The 18,051-nt window shown below is 30.3% G+C and overlaps 2 protein-coding genes and 1 long non-coding RNA gene across 4 annotated transcripts; 1 reads left to right on the forward strand and 2 right to left on the reverse strand.

Annotated features, from left to right (window-relative positions):
• Positions 1–5,099: 5,099 nt before the first annotated feature.
• LOC125607897 lies at positions 5,100–6,906 on the reverse strand. Its single transcript, XR_007338954.1, has 2 exons — positions 6,003–6,906; positions 5,100–5,901 (listed from the first exon to the last, which is right to left on the reverse strand). It is a non-coding gene; the product is annotated as an uncharacterized LOC125607897 (long non-coding RNA).
• A 2,425-nt stretch (positions 6,907–9,331) lies between these two features.
• Positions 9,332–11,068, forward strand: LOC106429451 (14-3-3-like protein GF14 psi). The gene is made up of 5 exons (XM_048777406.1): positions 9,332–9,559; positions 9,873–10,346; positions 10,412–10,534; positions 10,627–10,743; positions 10,829–11,068. Exons 2-5 carry the CDS (start codon positions 9,873–9,875, stop codon positions 10,886–10,888), a joined length of 774 nt encoding a protein of 257 aa, XP_048633363.1. The 5' UTR covers positions 9,332–9,559; the 3' UTR covers positions 10,889–11,068.
• Positions 11,069–11,951: 883 nt separating this feature from the next.
• LOC111215022 (RHOMBOID-like protein 9, chloroplastic) lies at positions 11,952–14,358 on the reverse strand. 2 transcript variants are annotated; one of them, XM_022718044.2, is made up of 7 exons: positions 14,196–14,358; positions 13,525–13,906; positions 13,287–13,431; positions 13,044–13,209; positions 12,714–12,884; positions 12,476–12,630; positions 11,952–12,401 (listed from the first exon to the last, which is right to left on the reverse strand). In XM_022718044.2, the coding sequence occupies exons 2-7, from the start codon at positions 13,886–13,888 to the stop codon at positions 12,146–12,148; spliced, it is 1,257 nt and encodes a 418-aa protein (XP_022573765.2). In that variant the 5' UTR covers positions 13,889–13,906; positions 14,196–14,358; the 3' UTR covers positions 11,952–12,145. The 2 variants fall into 2 exon arrangements, with proteins under 2 accessions (XP_022573765.2, XP_048633362.1); XM_048777405.1 differs by having other exon boundaries at positions 13,978–14,201.
• Between the last annotated feature and the right edge of the window lie 3,693 nt (positions 14,359–18,051).

Genomic DNA, 18,051 nt, shown 5'->3' on the forward strand with positions numbered 1-18,051 from the left:
CAGATTATTTACCTCATCAACTCTAAAATTATGGGTCAAACGATGGGTTTTGAAAATTTCTTCGATCGTACACTCGTCGGTCAACAACCTTGATTCATAAAAAAATAGTGAGCTCTTTGAAAGAAAATAAAATGGTGGATAACAACGACAACTTGCAAATCAAGATTCTCATAAGCATGGGTAGTGAAACTTTATATTATGAGAAAGTTGGTTTAGTTTTCTACCTTTCCATGACCTAATCCGGTTGTTTATTGTACAGAGTCAAACTTGCATAAGTCGAAGTGGATCATCCGAAAGATGTTTAAGAGAACCAAAAAACCATCATTCAAGTCATCGATATGATTCCAATTGAACATCTGGATTTACAGAAGACCATCGGTGATAGCAGGAAAATATGTGCAAAGATCTTTCAGTCTTATTATAATCTAACAAATATTATGATCTTTTATTTATTTTCAGTTTACCTCATTGATAGACTAACGTTTTGCAAGTCATTACCGATGATTTACATTTTCAGTCCGATAAGCTTCTACAGGCTTCGGTTAACTTCTGTCTGACATGCTTCAGTATCGACCTTTCAGAGATAAAAATATTTATTATACTCTCTTTAAAGTACAGTTTCGAGATTTATCTTTGACTGACACCTTTCTATATATTCTGAACATAATCATCATTTTATCCACTGATAAATAAAGGCTAGAAAAGAGATCTCTAATATCATTTGAATCTGTCAAACCTGTTCAAAAAGGTTGCCAGAAAGATCAATATATTTTGATAGACAACATATAAAGAAGATGGAAAATAAGATCTCTACTATCAAATCAAATTATAGTATTGATTTGGTAGAAATGGGTGGTGTAGATGGTAGTATTTATACCAAAAGGGCGTGTAGATTAGGCGTGGTGTCTCTATAAATTTAGAATATATAATCTTTTTGAAATAATTGGTAAGTCTTAAGCTTAACTATTTATCCATAATATTTGTCTATGACATTGTTAATATGGAATCAAATCTTTTTTTAAAAATTACTAGATTTTGACCCGTGCAACCGCACGGGTGTTTGTTTTCATTTTTTTATAAATAAATTATTGTTTTAGAACATAAGTGGTATATATTTTTAATATTAATCATATACTTAAATATTTATATAACTATATATTTCAAATACAATAATTTTATAATTTACATGTTATAATTAATTAATTGTTTAAACTTTATGTATTTGCCAATTCTTATTATATATTTATTTTATTGTATTTGCATTTAGTTATTAAAAAATTAATATATTCATGAGAAAATATATTTAAAAAAATATTTTGTATTTAATTTAGGATAAATTCTGACCCGTATTTCAAATTTGGATTTCTTTTTACCAATATTTTTATGCTTATTCATTTTAGATAATTTATTATTGTATATATAAAAGTGTAAGATATGTTAATTTTAGACATGTATTATATAGTTTGTTAATTTTAAGTCGTTCTATAATCATATTATATTTTAAATAAATAGTTTATATTTATGAAAATAAAATTTATAAATTTATCAATTGAATATAATTTATCATATTTATTTTAGTATAATAATTATATTTTAACATGATCATGACTATAAAAGTAGATAAAATATGATATAATTTATTTATTTTTATTTCTAAACGATAACTTAAAATACATTAAGTTATGGGGAATTGCCACTAATACCATTTTTCTAATACCACTTTTCAACTTTACACTTTTCAAATTTACCATTAAAATTTTAATGGCTAAAGTACCATTATACCCCTAACTAATTAAACCTAAGACTAACTCTTCTCTCCTACATCTCACGATAATTAAATTTCATCATCTCAGATTCAAATCGGTGACGGATTCCGGCGGTGACGAGTTCTCCGGCGAGATTGGACGACGCTGCAGAGTTGTCCGGCGAGATCCGACGAACGAAGCTAAGAATAGAACCGACGAAGCTACGGTGAAACCATACAAAGCTGCGGCAAGATCCGACGAAGCTACGGCGAGATCCGCTGAAGCTACGGCGAGATCCGACAAAGCTACGGTGAAATCCGATTACTTTGCAAAGGCACTGTCCGGAGTATCGCTCCCATGGGTGAAGATGTTCAACGAGTCTTCTAATTTGTCCACTTTCATCGATGTGAGCTCCATCTTTGCTTTGATTTTCAAATTAAAAAAAATAGTCTCAAGTCTTTAATTTGATTCTCTCCAATCATCTCATCTCTTCTTTCAGGTTCCCTTGTCTCATATTCCACTGATTCCACTTCTTTCATTTGAGATCTTGGTGTTTCTCACATTCCTTTTCACATCCACAAGAGTTAAGGTAAGTAGTAGTATTTATAAAATTAAACCTTGAAATGAGTTTGTTTGATTATGATCACAAGCATGGTCTCTGCACAGTCTACATAGAGGGTGAGGCAATATATCCCTTGTTGAAGGACGTGGCTCTTTCGCCAGATATGCCAGGAGGAAGCAACGCAATGAAACAAATGTTCACTTTTGCCTTGAGATCAGCAAGAAAGGTATTGTTACAGGAAATCATGTTTTAGCCGAGGAAGCTACATCAATGGCTATCTGGTGTGTACTATAATTTATAAATGCTTATAAATAATTATAAACTCTTATTAATGGATACAATTTTATAAAATGTTATAAATAATACACAAAAGAGGTTTTATTAGGAACGATCTCCAAGTGACCTCCTTTATGAGCTAACATAAAGAAAGTGGAGTACTTCTTCATTTTTGTGCAACAATTTCTTAGGTTAACTCTTTGGTCATGTTTTATTATAAGGCTTTGTTATTTACTCCGACACAATCACTAGCTTCGTGTTTTTATATTGCAAAAATACATGTACACACTCTCTTTGATTGTGCGAAACAAGGTTGTCTATGGTAATGCCCTTGAGATATTTAGAACTCCTTTTACATTTTCATAAAGACTTAAAAAATTATTGTATAGAAATTATTGAGTTCATGTTTTTATGTTGCAAATGGAAAGGCTTAGATCACAATTATATGATATGATGTGGAAGGTTGGTATTTTGGTAACGTAACGTTATGTTTGGTACTTTATGAGATTCATTTTTTTATGTCTTGTTTTGTGTATAATATCTAAAGAAGCAGTGGAGATGGCGCATGAGTTTGTTGAGTTACAAAAACATATTATTTTTGAATCTTGTTTTTGGAAGTGAGCTAGTGCTGATGCGTAGGAATAATATGTGATTGGCTTGCATTCAGATTTTGAAGATCGACAAGGTTGGTGAGCTGTTTGAAGAAGCAAGAGGAATTCTGAACAAGAACGTGGTTTGTGCGATCAAAGAATTACATATTTATAATGCTTTATAAAAGTTGCAGAGTTGGTTTCTTAATACATTCTTCTCTCTCATCTTCTTCAGACATCTCTTAATTAGGATGTTGTCGCGTCCAAGGGCTCAGACTATACTTGTAGATGGAGCTTTTAGGGAGGGCGAGCTGCTGATTCCACTTCCTTCATTTGAGATCTAGGTGTTTCTCACATTCTCTTCTCCATCCACATGAGTTAAAGTACGTAGTAGTATTTATAAAACTAAACCATGAAATGAGCTTGTTTGATTCTGATCACAAGCATGGTCTCTATACAGTCTACAGAGAGGGTTGAGGGAGTATATCCCTTGCTGAAGGACGTGGCTCTTTCACCAAATATGCCTTTTTGTGTTGATTATATTTTTGAGGGACTTTAGAAAAATTAACTTGTAAGCCATTATAAATCAATTTATAAACGTTTATAAATCATTTTTGAGTTCCTTATACTTATTCTGCCTAGCATTCTTCCTCACAAGACTTCTCAAGTTCACACATTTATATGTTTTTATAGACATATGCGATCAACTCTTGTTTAAAAACTTCTTTATAAAGACTTATAAATCGTCAAGTTATACTTTTAACAATATCATGAAATCCAGATTTATAAAAAATTATAATTCTATAAAAATGCAGTGTTCACTATCCGAAAATCTTAATCTTAACCAGAATTATTCAAATAACAAGTCCAACTAAGCCTTATTTGCTTTTTGGATAACAGAAGGAAGCAAATCCTAAAATTACTTGAACTCTTATTCAAAAACTTTTTTATAAAGACTTATAAATCGTCGAGTTGTACTTTTGACAATATCCTGAAATCCAGATTTATATTTTATAAAGGTGTAAAAAAATGGAACAAATTTAACTTTTAGTAAATAATTTCATGATTAATGTTGTAGAGAGAAACTCACACACATTCTAAGACTGAATTGAACAACATTAAAGAGTTGACGAAGTCGGTTGTTTAGAACATATTCATATAAATTGTTTTTATAAATATTTTATAAACTCTTATAAATTATTTGTGTACCTTTCTAAACCCTAGAAAATTATTTTATTAACTCTTATAACTTGTTTAATAAGCTTTTCTAAATGGTTATAGACTCTAATAATTGATTTAAGATCTCCAATTGATTTCTAAACATGTATATACCTCTATAAACCTTATAAATTATATACATACCCCTTATAAATGATTTATAAACTTTTATAATATTTGTAATAAGCATTTATAAATAGTTTATATACTTTATAAATTGTTTATAAGCCTTTATAGATGGTTTATAGACTCTTACAAACGATTTAAGAGACTTTCTAAGTGATTCATAAACCAATAAACCTTATAAATTGTATGCATATCCCTTATAAATTGTTTATAAACTTTCATAACATTTTTATAAACAGTTATAAATGGTTTATAGACTTTATTAATTGTTTTATAAACCTTTATAAATAGATTATAAACTTTACAAATTGTTTTATAAACTTTTATAAATGATTTATAAACTCTTATTTGCTCTTCATCTTTCCTTTGCTCTTTATTTTTATCTTCTTTCATGTGTTATTGCCTTATATCATACGTTGCAAAATGTAAATTCACAAATCCTTGTTCCCATTAGCTTTTCTTCATTTTATATCCTTGTTGAACTGTCATGATCCATGTTATCAAGACCAGGAGGTGTTGGGTTCACGAAATGTTTGTATTCTTCGGGGAATCCAAACACTGTATTAACCACAAGATGTAACAAAGAATAAACAACGTTTTATAAGTCTCTACAAATCTCTAATTTATAATTTTATAAACTCCTATAAAACTACATTTATAATCTTTTATAAACACTTCACATTATTGACAAAGACACCGATTGGATAATCACTTTTGGATTGTCTACTGGTTCTGTTCCAGCTTCATAAATCCTCAGAGGCAATCTCAAAGATGTGCAATTCATTGCTATCTAACTGTAAGACGAAATAAAAAGATGATGTTAACTTTCAATCCTTGTCTAAAAATACATTATGATATTATCCAATCATAATGTTCATGTATTTCGATAACAGCCTTACAAATAATATATAATAAAATACGAGACTTTTCAAATTCACACATTTATATGTTTTTATAGACATATATGATCAACTCCTGTTTACAACCTTTATTTATAAAACCTTGTATTGCACTAAGTTGTACTATCGACAATATCCTAAGCCCCAGATTTATAAGAGGTTATAATTCTTTAAAATGCAATGTTCACTATCCAAAAATCTTTCTCCTAACTAGAACTATTTAAATGACAAGTCTAAATCAACCTTATTTGTTTTTTGGATAACAGAGGAACGAAAATCCTAAAATTACTTGAACCCAGATTTATAAAGGTTTATAATTTTTTGAAAATTCAATGTTTACTATCGAAACTCTTTCCCTTAGATCGACATGTTCTAAACCTACCTTCGTTGACTTTCTTCGAACAAAAAAAAATACATAAAGTAGCTGCTTCCACCTCATCTGGTTCCCTTGCCCATCTCAATCCACAGGCGAGTACTCGCATTCGCTACAAAGCAACCATTATACTCATTTAAAAACTATTGTATCCAAGTAGAGCATGCTCTAGACTGCACTAGAATGAGCTGAAAGGTGAAGGATTCAACTTACGATCAGTAGAAAACCCATCCCATAAAGCCATAAACTTAGTCTTCATGTTTGCCATGGCTTCGTGATCTGTGACTTTTGTACCTGTGACTTTTGTTTCATTGCATCTTTTTTCTTCACTTATAAATCATTGAGTTGTATTTATCAACAATCTCATGAAACCCAGATTTATAAGGAGTTATAATTCCTTAATATTCAGTTTTCACTATCAGAAATTATCTCTTCCTTAATATGCAGTTTTCACTATCGGAAAATCTCTTTCTTAGCCGGAACCATTCAGATCAATCTTAATATGACTTCAAAACCAGATTTAAGTTTTCAAATACTCAATTTTTTCACTCTCAACATTTCACTATCAAATCAGTTTCTCTTAGATCGACCTCTTTAAAAGAGATATCTAAGAGAACATTGTTTGATTTTTCGATAAAAGAAAGCACAAAATCGAATCAAACAAAAAATACAGAAATTAGAGAACAAACAAATACAGAAATTAGAGACATACAAGTTGTGAATCACGTATAGGAGTCGACATATTGGAGATTTTGAATCGATTTCGTCGCCGGAGGTCGATGGTGAGAGAGAGATTGACGATGAGAGAGAGACGCCAAAACTAGACGGTGAGAGAGAGACGCCAGAACTCGACGGAGAGAGAGAGAGACGACGGTGACTCAACGGTGAGAGAGAGACGACGGGGACTCGGGGAGAGGGAGAGAAACTGATGGTGGAGAAGAAGATAAGGTAAGGGTATTATTGTCTTTTGCTCATTAATGAAAGTGGTATTTCTAAAAATGTCCTTAGACTGATGGTAAAGTTGAAAAGTGGTATCCAACAAAGTGTAATAGTAAAATTTCCCCTTAAGTTATTGTTTAAATATTTTTATACATATTTATTAGAATTTTTAAAATATAATATATAAATATATATTATATTTAAAATTAAAATATATTATGATTAAAGTAGTTACAAAGATTTTATATTTTTAACTTTCTAGAAATACATGTTAATTTTTATACATGTATTATATAGTTTGATAATGTTAACCCACCTTACCAACATATTAGATTTTATTTTTGAACATAACTATTTATAATTACGAAAATAAAATATATAAATATATAAATTTAATACAATTTTATTATATTTAGCTCAATATAATAATTTTATTTAGCTCAATATAATAATTTTATTTTAATATGATTGATTATGATTCAATAATAAATAAAATATTATAGATTTTTTTATTTTTCATTTTATATAACTGAATATATTAATATATAATAATAATTTAAACTAATTTCGAAATTAGTGAAAATATTTAAATATAATTACGAAAATGAAGATCTTGTAAAAATCTTTTCAAACAGATTTGTTAGACTTTTAAAATAAATATATTTATATTTAAAATGAAAAGATATAAAAAGATATTATGATTAAAATATTTTAAAAATTCTATTTATTAGTAGTCTTAATTAAAATGTAGTATGAATTTCTATGAATAGGTCTATTAGGTCCATTTTTAAAAAAATCACACATGAATCAAGGTTGTGACTTTGCATTGGTTGATTCTGTTTTAATAAAAATTAATTTAAGTTTACAAAAAAAAAAATTAATTTAGAAATAAATAACCGAACGAAACTGCTTTTTTTTTCATTTATGCTTTTTCTTTAATTTGTAAAATAAAAGATGCCATGTGTCAGATTTTTATTCGTTAGGCGACTTACGTTTTAGTATATAAGGGATACATCAAAAGGGTTACTGTAGTTAAATATTTATTAATTTACGAATATGTTAAATACCACTATATCTCGACCCGCACAACCGTGCGGTTTTCTTATTTCTATACTAAAATATTTTAGTTTATATAACAACATTTACCAATAACATAATGTAATTTAGTGTTATATATTATGTAATTCTATAATAGCTATGTTTTAGTGTTACAATATTACTTTACATACTTTTTTATTTAAAATTTAAAATTTATATGAAAGCAAATTAATTTGGATCAATATAGTAGAGAAGAAATTTTTGAGATACTGTAAAGAATTTCTTTTAAAGAAATACTATAATACATTGTACTTCAAAATAAGTTTGTCGTAAACATCATATTTGAGAAATACACTAAGTTGGATAAAATATCTTCTTTTAATTTGAAATAAAAATGAATCTTTCTAACAAAATCTTTGTAATTTTTATTTTTGAAAATTAATCAGCTGATATTGTTATTATCATTGAATATAAAATTATAATACTCTGTATAATTTTAAATTTTCATATATAAATCAAAACTAAAATAAACTTTAATTTCTAATTATAGTTTATGATATATAATTTAAAATTTATTAATTTTGTATATACAATTTAAAATAATTCTGAAAATGTTTTTAAAAGATTTTGTTTAGAACTTTCTTTAAAAATCATTTGTATTCAATTACAAAGATAAATACTATAATAATATAATTACTTCATGTAAAATTTAATAAAATTTTAAGGAATGGTCCAAATTAAAACCAGTATATGGTTGAATCCATAGAAATGTATTTTAAAATATTATATATTTATCAGTACATTTTTGTTAACACAATATCTTAATAAATATTGATACATGTATAATGTATAACATAAATAATAATAACATGATTTTTGATTCGATTTTATTATTTGCATGGTGTAATTCTAACATGATTTTATTTGCATAATAAATATTAATTATTATTATTATTACTAATTAGATCATATGCAGGTATTAACTCTAGAATAATTAAATGTTATTATTATTAAGTATGTTATAAATGGTTATATGCAACTATAATTATATATTGATGGAATAAATATATTTTCGAAATTATCCATATCTAATAACATTTTGATAAAATAAAAAGAGAATTAAATATCTTGTTAGGATATTGTTATGAAAATACAAAAAATAAATAATGTAAGCAATTTTCTAGGAATTGTCTATTTAAAATATCACACATTAAAAAAGTCATGACTTCTCTTTTAATAGTATAGATATCATTTTCATTGGTTTTATATGTAGTCACTACTGTATAAGCAATTAACAAATTGCAGACGGTTAAAAACCGTGGATCTATCATTAATAATTACAAATCAAATAAACAGTTATACAGATGCATGTTTATACAACCAGTTCATTTTATGTTATAAAGTATTTCATATGTTTAAGCCCTTTCTCAAAAAAAAAGTATTTCATATGTTTACTATATGAAAATAAATATCCGTACTGATCTATACTCTAGTTTATTCCTAAAAAACTGTTATAAAACGATTCAAACCTAAAATCAAAGAGTCCGATCTAATAATAACCGAGCAGGCTATTTAGTCGGCCCATTCCCATTTATCAGCAAATGGATGTTAGCACCTAGCAGCATGAAAGGACACGTGGCTGGTGGAGAGAAGAAGTCGTCTTCAGCATCGGACACCTGTCAAACTTTCAGTGGATCTCTTAACTAAGTTTAATACCACTTTCGCATTGCATCAGATTCAGTTTCTCTTCCACATTCCAAATTTGAAACCACTCTCCAGCAATTCCACACAAGGTAAACCTGTAGATCTGATCCTTTGATTCTATCATTCTGTGAATCGATCTGATCTTGGCTCTTCTTATCGCTGTTTCATTGAGAGAATCGACGGTGTTCTTAATTAGAATCCAGTAAATGAGTTTTAGGGTTCGTAATTTGTTTCTGCTTAGATCTAAGATGCATAGCTTGTTTGATTCTATGATCTTTGATTGTATTATTCTGCGAATCGATCAGATCGATTCGCTGACGAGCATGAATGTGTTCTTCTTAATCTGTGAGAATCGAGTGTGTTTTTAATTTGGTTTTGTTCTAAACTGTGTTGGCTTTGAAGATGTCGTCACGTGAAGAGAATGTGTACATGGCGAAACTAGCGGAACAAGCGGAGCGTTACGAAGAGATGGTTGAGTTCATGGAGAAAGTTGCTAAGACCGTTGACTCTGAAGAACTCACTGTCGAGGAGAGGAACCTTCTCTCCGTCGCTTACAAGAACGTGATCGGGGCGAGGAGGGCTTCGTGGAGGATCATCTCTTCCATCGAGCAGAAGGAAGAGAGCAAAGGGAACGAAGAGCACGTTGCTATCATCAAGGAGTACAGGGGGAAGATTGAAACCGAGCTTAGCAAAATCTGCGACGGGATCTTGAATGTTCTTGAAGCTCATCTCATCCCCTCTGCTTCACCTGCTGAGTCTAAGGTGTTTTATCTCAAGATGAAGGGAGATTATCACAGGTATCTTGCTGAGTTTAAGGCTGGTGATGAGAGGAAAGATGCTGCTGAGAGCACTTTGGTTGCTTACAAGTCTGCTCAGGTTTACTGATTCTTTCTTCCTTTGGTTGTTCTAACTTTCCATTGATTTTGTTTGTTCATTTGCAGGACATTGCGACTGCTGAGTTAGCTCCAACTCACCCTATCAGGCTTGGTCTTGCACTCAACTTCTCTGTGTTTTACTATGAGATCCTTAACTCGCCTGACCGTGCCTGCACCCTCGCTAAGCAGGTTTGGTTTTTCAAACCATCTTCTTTAACCTCTGTCAAGTCTGTCTTGTTAACTTTTTGAAAAAACTTGTATGAGCTCCTATGGTTGTGCAGGCATTTGATGAAGCTATCGCTGAGTTGGATACATTGGGAGAGGAATCATACAAAGACAGTACGCTGATTATGCAGCTTCTCAGAGACAACCTCACTCTCTGGACTTCTGATATGACTGTAAGCCTTGAGATAATGCTATTTTGTGTTTTGAGAGCTTTTTAGTTCTGTAATTGACGATGATTGTTTCTTTGTGGGTTGGTAGGACGAGGCCGGAGATGAGATAAAGGAGGCATCGAAGCCAGAGGGTGGTGCAGCAGAGTAACGCTGAAGAAGAGGAAGTCGGTTTATAAGGGTAGAAACTTCCTTATGTGATAATCTGAGTGAGGGATAATAAGCTCAGGAACCAGATACTCTTTTGATTTGAGTTTGTTTATTTTGTTTGTTTGGGAAACAATTTGATAACTACTTTCGAATTTGCGATTGATTCCTTGAAATTTCCACACATGATCCTCTAGCGTGACAATAATAACACGTTTAAACACGTGCTTTAAATTTTTTAAATTGATTAGTCTTTCAAAATTTCCAACAAGTACTTTTGCTTTAGTAAATGTAGTTTTTTGGATTGCAAGTAATGTCTTAAAACCTGCAAATTGCCTTGGGGAAGACTTTGGCGGTTAGGAACTATGGATTTAGTCTTGCGAAATTTGAGGTTCGATTTGTGGCGTTTTATCCCATTTTGACCGGATCATAATCCAGTTATTTTTTGCTGACTAATGTGCTTTATTATTCATTATATTTGTTTACAAAAGCCTCAAAAAAGTTGAGGGCAGTCGTGGAACAATCTCCATTAGCATAAATGATTTCCTAGCAAAATTACAGGTGTAATTGTTCCGACGTACGGGTTAATTTTCTCATATATATATATATATATATTTTAAAAATAACATACACCGAGAAAAGAAAAAGTCAAAAAGGCATGTTTTAATTTTCTCATATATAAATTCTAGGTTAGTTTGGATTTCAATCTTTTTTCTTGACCACAAATACCATATTTTATTAAATCAACTAGAACATGTTTAGCCGTGGAAGCTACGCAGAGAAATCGAAAAGTTTACATGAAAGAAAATAAAGTTTCTTATTCAAGTTTTTTAAAAAAAAAAAAAAAAATAGATCTGCCCATACATTACATTGAATAGAAGAAAAGAGAAATTTAGTAAAAGAGATACGGATATGAGCAAATTAATCATTCAGAAGCCATGCTAGACCAATCTTCGACATCATTAATAAGTTTTTCAATAATCATTAATACGTTTACCAACTGAAGGAAATCAGATTCAAAAGCCATGGATGAAAATCCTAAGGATTTCAACATAATTGCATCAAAATAGTAGATAAACTTGAGATATATTATATAAACCAAAACCAAAATGTGACAATAGTTTAGCATAGTTTTCTCATTGTGCTATACCCCAAACCAAAGAGCTCTCTCCTTGTTTACCAATACAGAAATTCAACTTGTCATTTACACAAGTACACACACACACAAGTACCTTATAGTTGTTGTCTTGATGATGCTACACTAAATGAGAGAGTAGACAACATCATCATACGTAGGGAATTCCAACGGTCCATCCCCAAGGACTAGCACACAAGTTACCAGAACTGCAACAAAGACTACGAACACAAGAAACGATTTACATGGATCACCGCTATTCTGTTTCTCTCGTCCAACAGTCACAATCCCTTCAGGTCTTTCACTTCCTCTTCCAAGTTGAAGCACTGGACAAGTGAAGAACCCATACACGATCCCAGCTACAAGTGCTCCCAGATTTGTCCTGTCATGACTCACATGTTAGAACCAAAAACACAGTACCCTTTTTTCATAAGATGATATATATTGAATGCTTACCAGTCATCTATAGGACCGAAATGGCTTAATATGAGACCAAGTCCTGTCATTACAATGGCCTTTTGAAACAAGTCTTCATATTCATCACTTTTGATCATCTCCTTGTTCTGAGATTGATCCACAAGCCAAGCTCCTATTAACGCAAAGGCTGGTCCCTGCATCAATCAGTTTACATGATTTAACATTCTTGAGATTTTAAGAAGGGTGCAATTTGGTGGAAATTAATAGTTGAACTTACAGTTCCACCAACAGTAGGATCTGGAGTATGAAGAAAGCTCATGAAATTACCAGAAACTCCTCCGAGAATGTAAATCAGACAAAACGTGAATATCCCATAGTCACGGCAGACTTTAGGTCCAAAGGTAAGCAGAGCCCATGAGCTAAGTGCTACGTGAGGGATTCCAGAGTGCTGCAAAAGGGAAACTTACATGAAACCAAGCCATCAAGAGCTGAAGAAACTTAAGCAATATATACTATTGGATATGACACTTCAATAAGCTGTTCCTGTCAAGTGTGTTTCTGATACATTAAAGAATGGGAGAACAGACCCAATTTGTTGGTCTTGTACCAGAAACATGGGTGTGAGCAGCCTCCACCATTCTCCGGCCACGATTAGATCGTTTATCTTTGCTCCATAGAGCAGCGGAAGAGATAAGAGTCCCATTTCGTTATTCCTCACTGGAGCAGCTGCTTCAAACAGACACACTCCCACGTTTATGGCTGCTAATATGCTCCTGCATTTACAATGTATGATTAAGAACATGTGCTGCATACCTAAAACGAACAACAGATGATTAAGAAGAGTTTTTACACGGTATAAAAGTTCAACGTATCTTCTCCTTGATCCTCATCATCATCGAGCTGCTGCAAAAGAGTATTATTATTATTATTACTTTTGATATCAGCCTTTCTCAGTTTGCTTGCTGCTGAACCTCCTTCTGGTTTTATCACCGCATCTAATGGTCAATGAAGCAATAAAGTAAGTTCGTATTAACAAGATAAAGGAACAAAACAGGTATTCAAGAAGATCTTGTTATTAATTCTTGTACCCTTTTGTTGTTTGTCAAGATAAACGCTCAAAGATTCTAACTCTGTCTCTGCATTGAGCTTAGCTTTCTCATCATCACCCGTTGAGATAGAAGGCTTCTTCTCATCGCCGCCTTGAAGTTTCCCAAAATAAGAATCTAACAGCTTAAGTCTCTCCTTGATGATCTTGGTCTCTGATGACGCTCTAACCAAGCACAGCTTTCCTCTTGATGAAAGACAATAAGGGAAGGTCCTTGCAGACGAAGAAAAACGTCTGGAACCATTCGTATCAAACAACACGTGTCCTCTGCTATGCCGAGTTGAAGTCCCATGCTGAAAGACATGACCTTTACAGGGGAACTCATGGTGAAGAGGTAACAGCGCCATTATAAAAAGCTCCAAAATCTGCGCATTTAGAGTAACATGTACAAAAGATTAGATTTTCACCACAAATATGAGAAGGGCAAGTTACAAACCAATTCGAAGTTTCGAGAATCCAAAAGCCTATATTGGATGGATTCAATAGAGGTTTTGATGAAGTAATATCTCACTTGGGCATTTAATCAAACAACATAAGCGCATAAGTTTATTATTACACTACTCTACTGTTGCAGCAACGAGTACCAAATCCAGGTCTTAGGAATAAGAAACGGTAAGAATCACAATCAGAATCCAAGAAATTGATTGGATTTACCTTGGAAGATGAAAGCTTTACGTTGGTCGGACCGTAAGATGATGAAGATTGTGGTTGCGATAAGGATGATGAGTGAGTGTTTTTAGGAGGAAATGAAAATTACGTTTTTGGAAGAGAAAATATTTTAATTAATGGTTTTCGTTCGCTTTTTAGATATTTTAATTGTTTGAACACCACTGACTCACATGTCATGTGTCACAAGTACAACTCTCCAGAGTTGACCCTTTGTTGCTTTCTGCATTTTTAACAATATACATATTCCTTGCTAGTTGTCCAAAAAAAACATATTCCTTGCTCGAAAAAACTATATACATATTCCGTATTTTTTTTGGTTCATTTCGTTTCTTTTTACAAGACAACAATTTTTTTACAAAATATATATTAAAACTTCAAATGGTAAGTCAACCGGTGCAAATCAAGCATATCATGCTATTCAAACGAGGTAAATATTAGATCAAGCAAATTATGTAAGCAAATTATGTGGAAGAGATATATAGATCAAGTGGACTAAATAATTTATTATAGTTATCAATGTTAAAAACATTTTAAAAATACATATCATATATTTAAATAGTAAAAATTACAACCAAAAATCAAAATAAAATACATAAACAAAAATAAATTATTTAATGAATTTTTTTAGTTGCTCATAACATATATGTAATATTATCTTTAATGTTTATCACATGATCTCTATCAACCAATATTGTATCCATGGCACTTGGATCACTTTCAGAATCATCGTTGCTATATTTGTGTGTCTCATTATTTCAACAACATTTTCACCAAAATAATTTAAAAGTTTGATAAGTTATATAGTCCCATTATATTATTTACCACTCTTTTTAACATAATTATCATATCTGAGAGAATCACACAAAATCATCCATTTTTTTCAAACTCCAAATCTCCTTTCAATTACAGAATATAGATATGCATGACATCGATTAAATGGTCATTGTTTAATTCTAGGAGAAGGACCATTATTAAAATGAGACATATGATACCTAGCATCCCTAATTTAAGAAGATCTATAGGAAACCAAAAACCTTCTTTATTTGGATACCAGAATCAGCTACATAATACTTGTTTACTGGAGATAAAAAAAAAATCAAAATCACTGTCTCGTGCCATCGTGAGAACTGTTGTATCGTGACATGATCTGAATACTCCATTCCAAACATATGAAAACAACATATTCAGATTGCATATTGTCATGATATTTAATGATTTCATCTCATGTCAATTCCAATAAATTCCTTATATTTCAAACTTCACTTTAACACATAGATGAACTCCATCCTTAACTTCCAAAATCCACTAAAATATGGTCAATATCTTCTGTACATTTGCAATCTTTCAGGAATTCGAAATAGTTTTTGTCTTATTAGAATCTTTACACAATCACAAGCAAATAACCAGTCATTCTAAAAACTTCAAAAAAAATTCTATTCACTGTCTCTTGTGTCCGTCCAAACCAAAATCCAACATCTCTTTGAATTTCATTGTGCTCTACAAATTCGTAAAAACATTGTCACACTCTGTTCAATGCTAACATTTAGCGTAGAGTGTAAACTATAATTTGATTTTAATATGTCACATAAAGATCTAAAAGCATCAAGAGAAATTCGTAACACAATCATTTATCAGCAAAAAAAAACAAAAAAACAAAACAAATGAACAACGCCAATTGTATAGCGGAGGAGATCTGCATCTCTCACTTTTTTTGAGAACAAGACAAAAATATTGAATTGCATGCGGATCACTAAATATACTTTAAAAACAAAAAAAAATGTTAATGGTGATTTTAGTGCAGGAGAAATGCACTTCTCCCTCTACACCAATCGAAACCTAAATAATACATATAACCATCTTAGTTCAAAAATATTTAATATTTGATATATTAATTTTAAATAATTCTTATTATCTTATTGAATTTATTTACTAATCCAATTTTCACCTATGTAAATTTAATATAATTAATTCTAGCAATATAGTATAAATTTTTTATTTAATAATATATACAAGTAGATGAGTTGTATGTAGATCTCCCGCTATACATTTGGTGTTCTTCATCAGTTTTCTTATTTTCTTGGCTAATAAATTATTATGTTACAAATATATAATTTTAAAATTTATTTATATGCTTTTATAAATAAAATAATTTTATTTTATTTTACTTACAACTTTTAACATTAAAATATTATCATTCTCTAATCATCATTTTTTGCATCTAATTTTTCATTTACTTAAATCATTATATTTAAACAATGTGTGTTTTAATCATAATGTGTTTTATGTAAATATATATTATTTTATTTTAAATATGTATATTAATTAAAATGAGATGTATTTCATTAATTGCTAACTTTTTTCATATTTTGATTTTAAAATTGCATTAACGTGGTTTTAGTGAAATATTTATTGTTATTTATTTATTGTATTTATATATTTTATTTTTTATTATTTAAATATACAGTGTACCATTTAAAATGTTATAAACCGGTCAAGTAGTGTAATTAATAAACCGTTGTCACCATTCTGCACCGCTTCAAATGATAAAAACAGTTCAAGTGATGTAATCAAGAAAATCATGCAGTTCAAGTGAGATACAAGTTTGAATTATATGACACGATAAAGACATATCTCATGTGTCTGTTTTTTCTATATATTTTTTGCCATTCATGTTTTCCTACATTATAAAAATAAAAGATAGGAGAATGCAAAGATTAACAATTTTATGCTTTTTTCTACTAAAAAGCAGTTCTTCTACATGTTTTTCTGTCCTCACAACATTTGGAGCTGTTCATGCATTGCTTGTTTTCTGTAGCCAATAAATGATTTAAATAATCTAAAATTAAGTCAAAAGTATTCATTTAACTTATATAAATAACGGATAACAACATACACCATCCATAAAACTCATTCATTATATTTGGACAAAAACAAACACCAACGTATTCTTGTCTTATTTTTTGTCACTTGTTATACTCTTCTCCTTCTTCTTCCATTCATATGGTAAGTTTATTTTCCTTTATTATTATTTTTACATAATACACACTAATAATTGTAAAATATAGTATATTTCTATTGCATATGTCATGACACTCTCTCCTGCTTTGTATTCACACATTTATAGTTTGAGAATGGAAGGGTGGACAAAGATATATCTCCCGCACAAACAGTTCTCCCATACTTAGAGTATGAATGGAAGAGCAGATCAATGACAGGATAATGGCAGATGTACTGCTTCTGCCTTTTTTGTATAACCTGTTACCATTCACACATTTTTAAAAACAATAAAGCAAAAGACAGGAGATCTGTACAAAAGACTGTTTTTTTGTCATTTTCTGCATAAAAGCAGTTCTCCTGCACTTTATTTTGTACATCCAGAATTTGAAGCTGTTCAGCTATTTCTACTTTCTTAACCAACGAATGATTTACTATATATTAAATTAACTAAAAATCTGTGTACTTAATTTCTATAAATAATACTACTATTATTATCATCATATTCACTAAATGTACTCCCTCTGGTTATAAATGTTTGATGTTTAAAGTTGTTCACACATATTAAAATATTTATTTTTGTCTATTAGTTTTTGTTTCAGTTTTACTTAATTTAAAGTTTTATATTTAAAGGCAATATATATATTTACGTGCATGTATTATAAGCCAAACAGATATAAAGACTATATAATTAAATATAGGATATTTTACAATTAATAGTATACATTATATAATTTAATAAAAAGGAAGTAAACTTACGTAGAAGTGGAGCAAGAAAGAAAGAATATGACGGTATGTTTTGTCAAAGTACATTTAGTGAATATGATGATAATAATAGTAGTATTAT

This window comes from Brassica napus, chromosome A4 (assembly GCF_020379485.1).
Source record: "Brassica napus cultivar Da-Ae chromosome A4, Da-Ae, whole genome shotgun sequence".
Classification (NCBI taxonomy): domain Eukaryota; kingdom Viridiplantae; phylum Streptophyta; class Magnoliopsida; order Brassicales; family Brassicaceae; genus Brassica; species Brassica napus.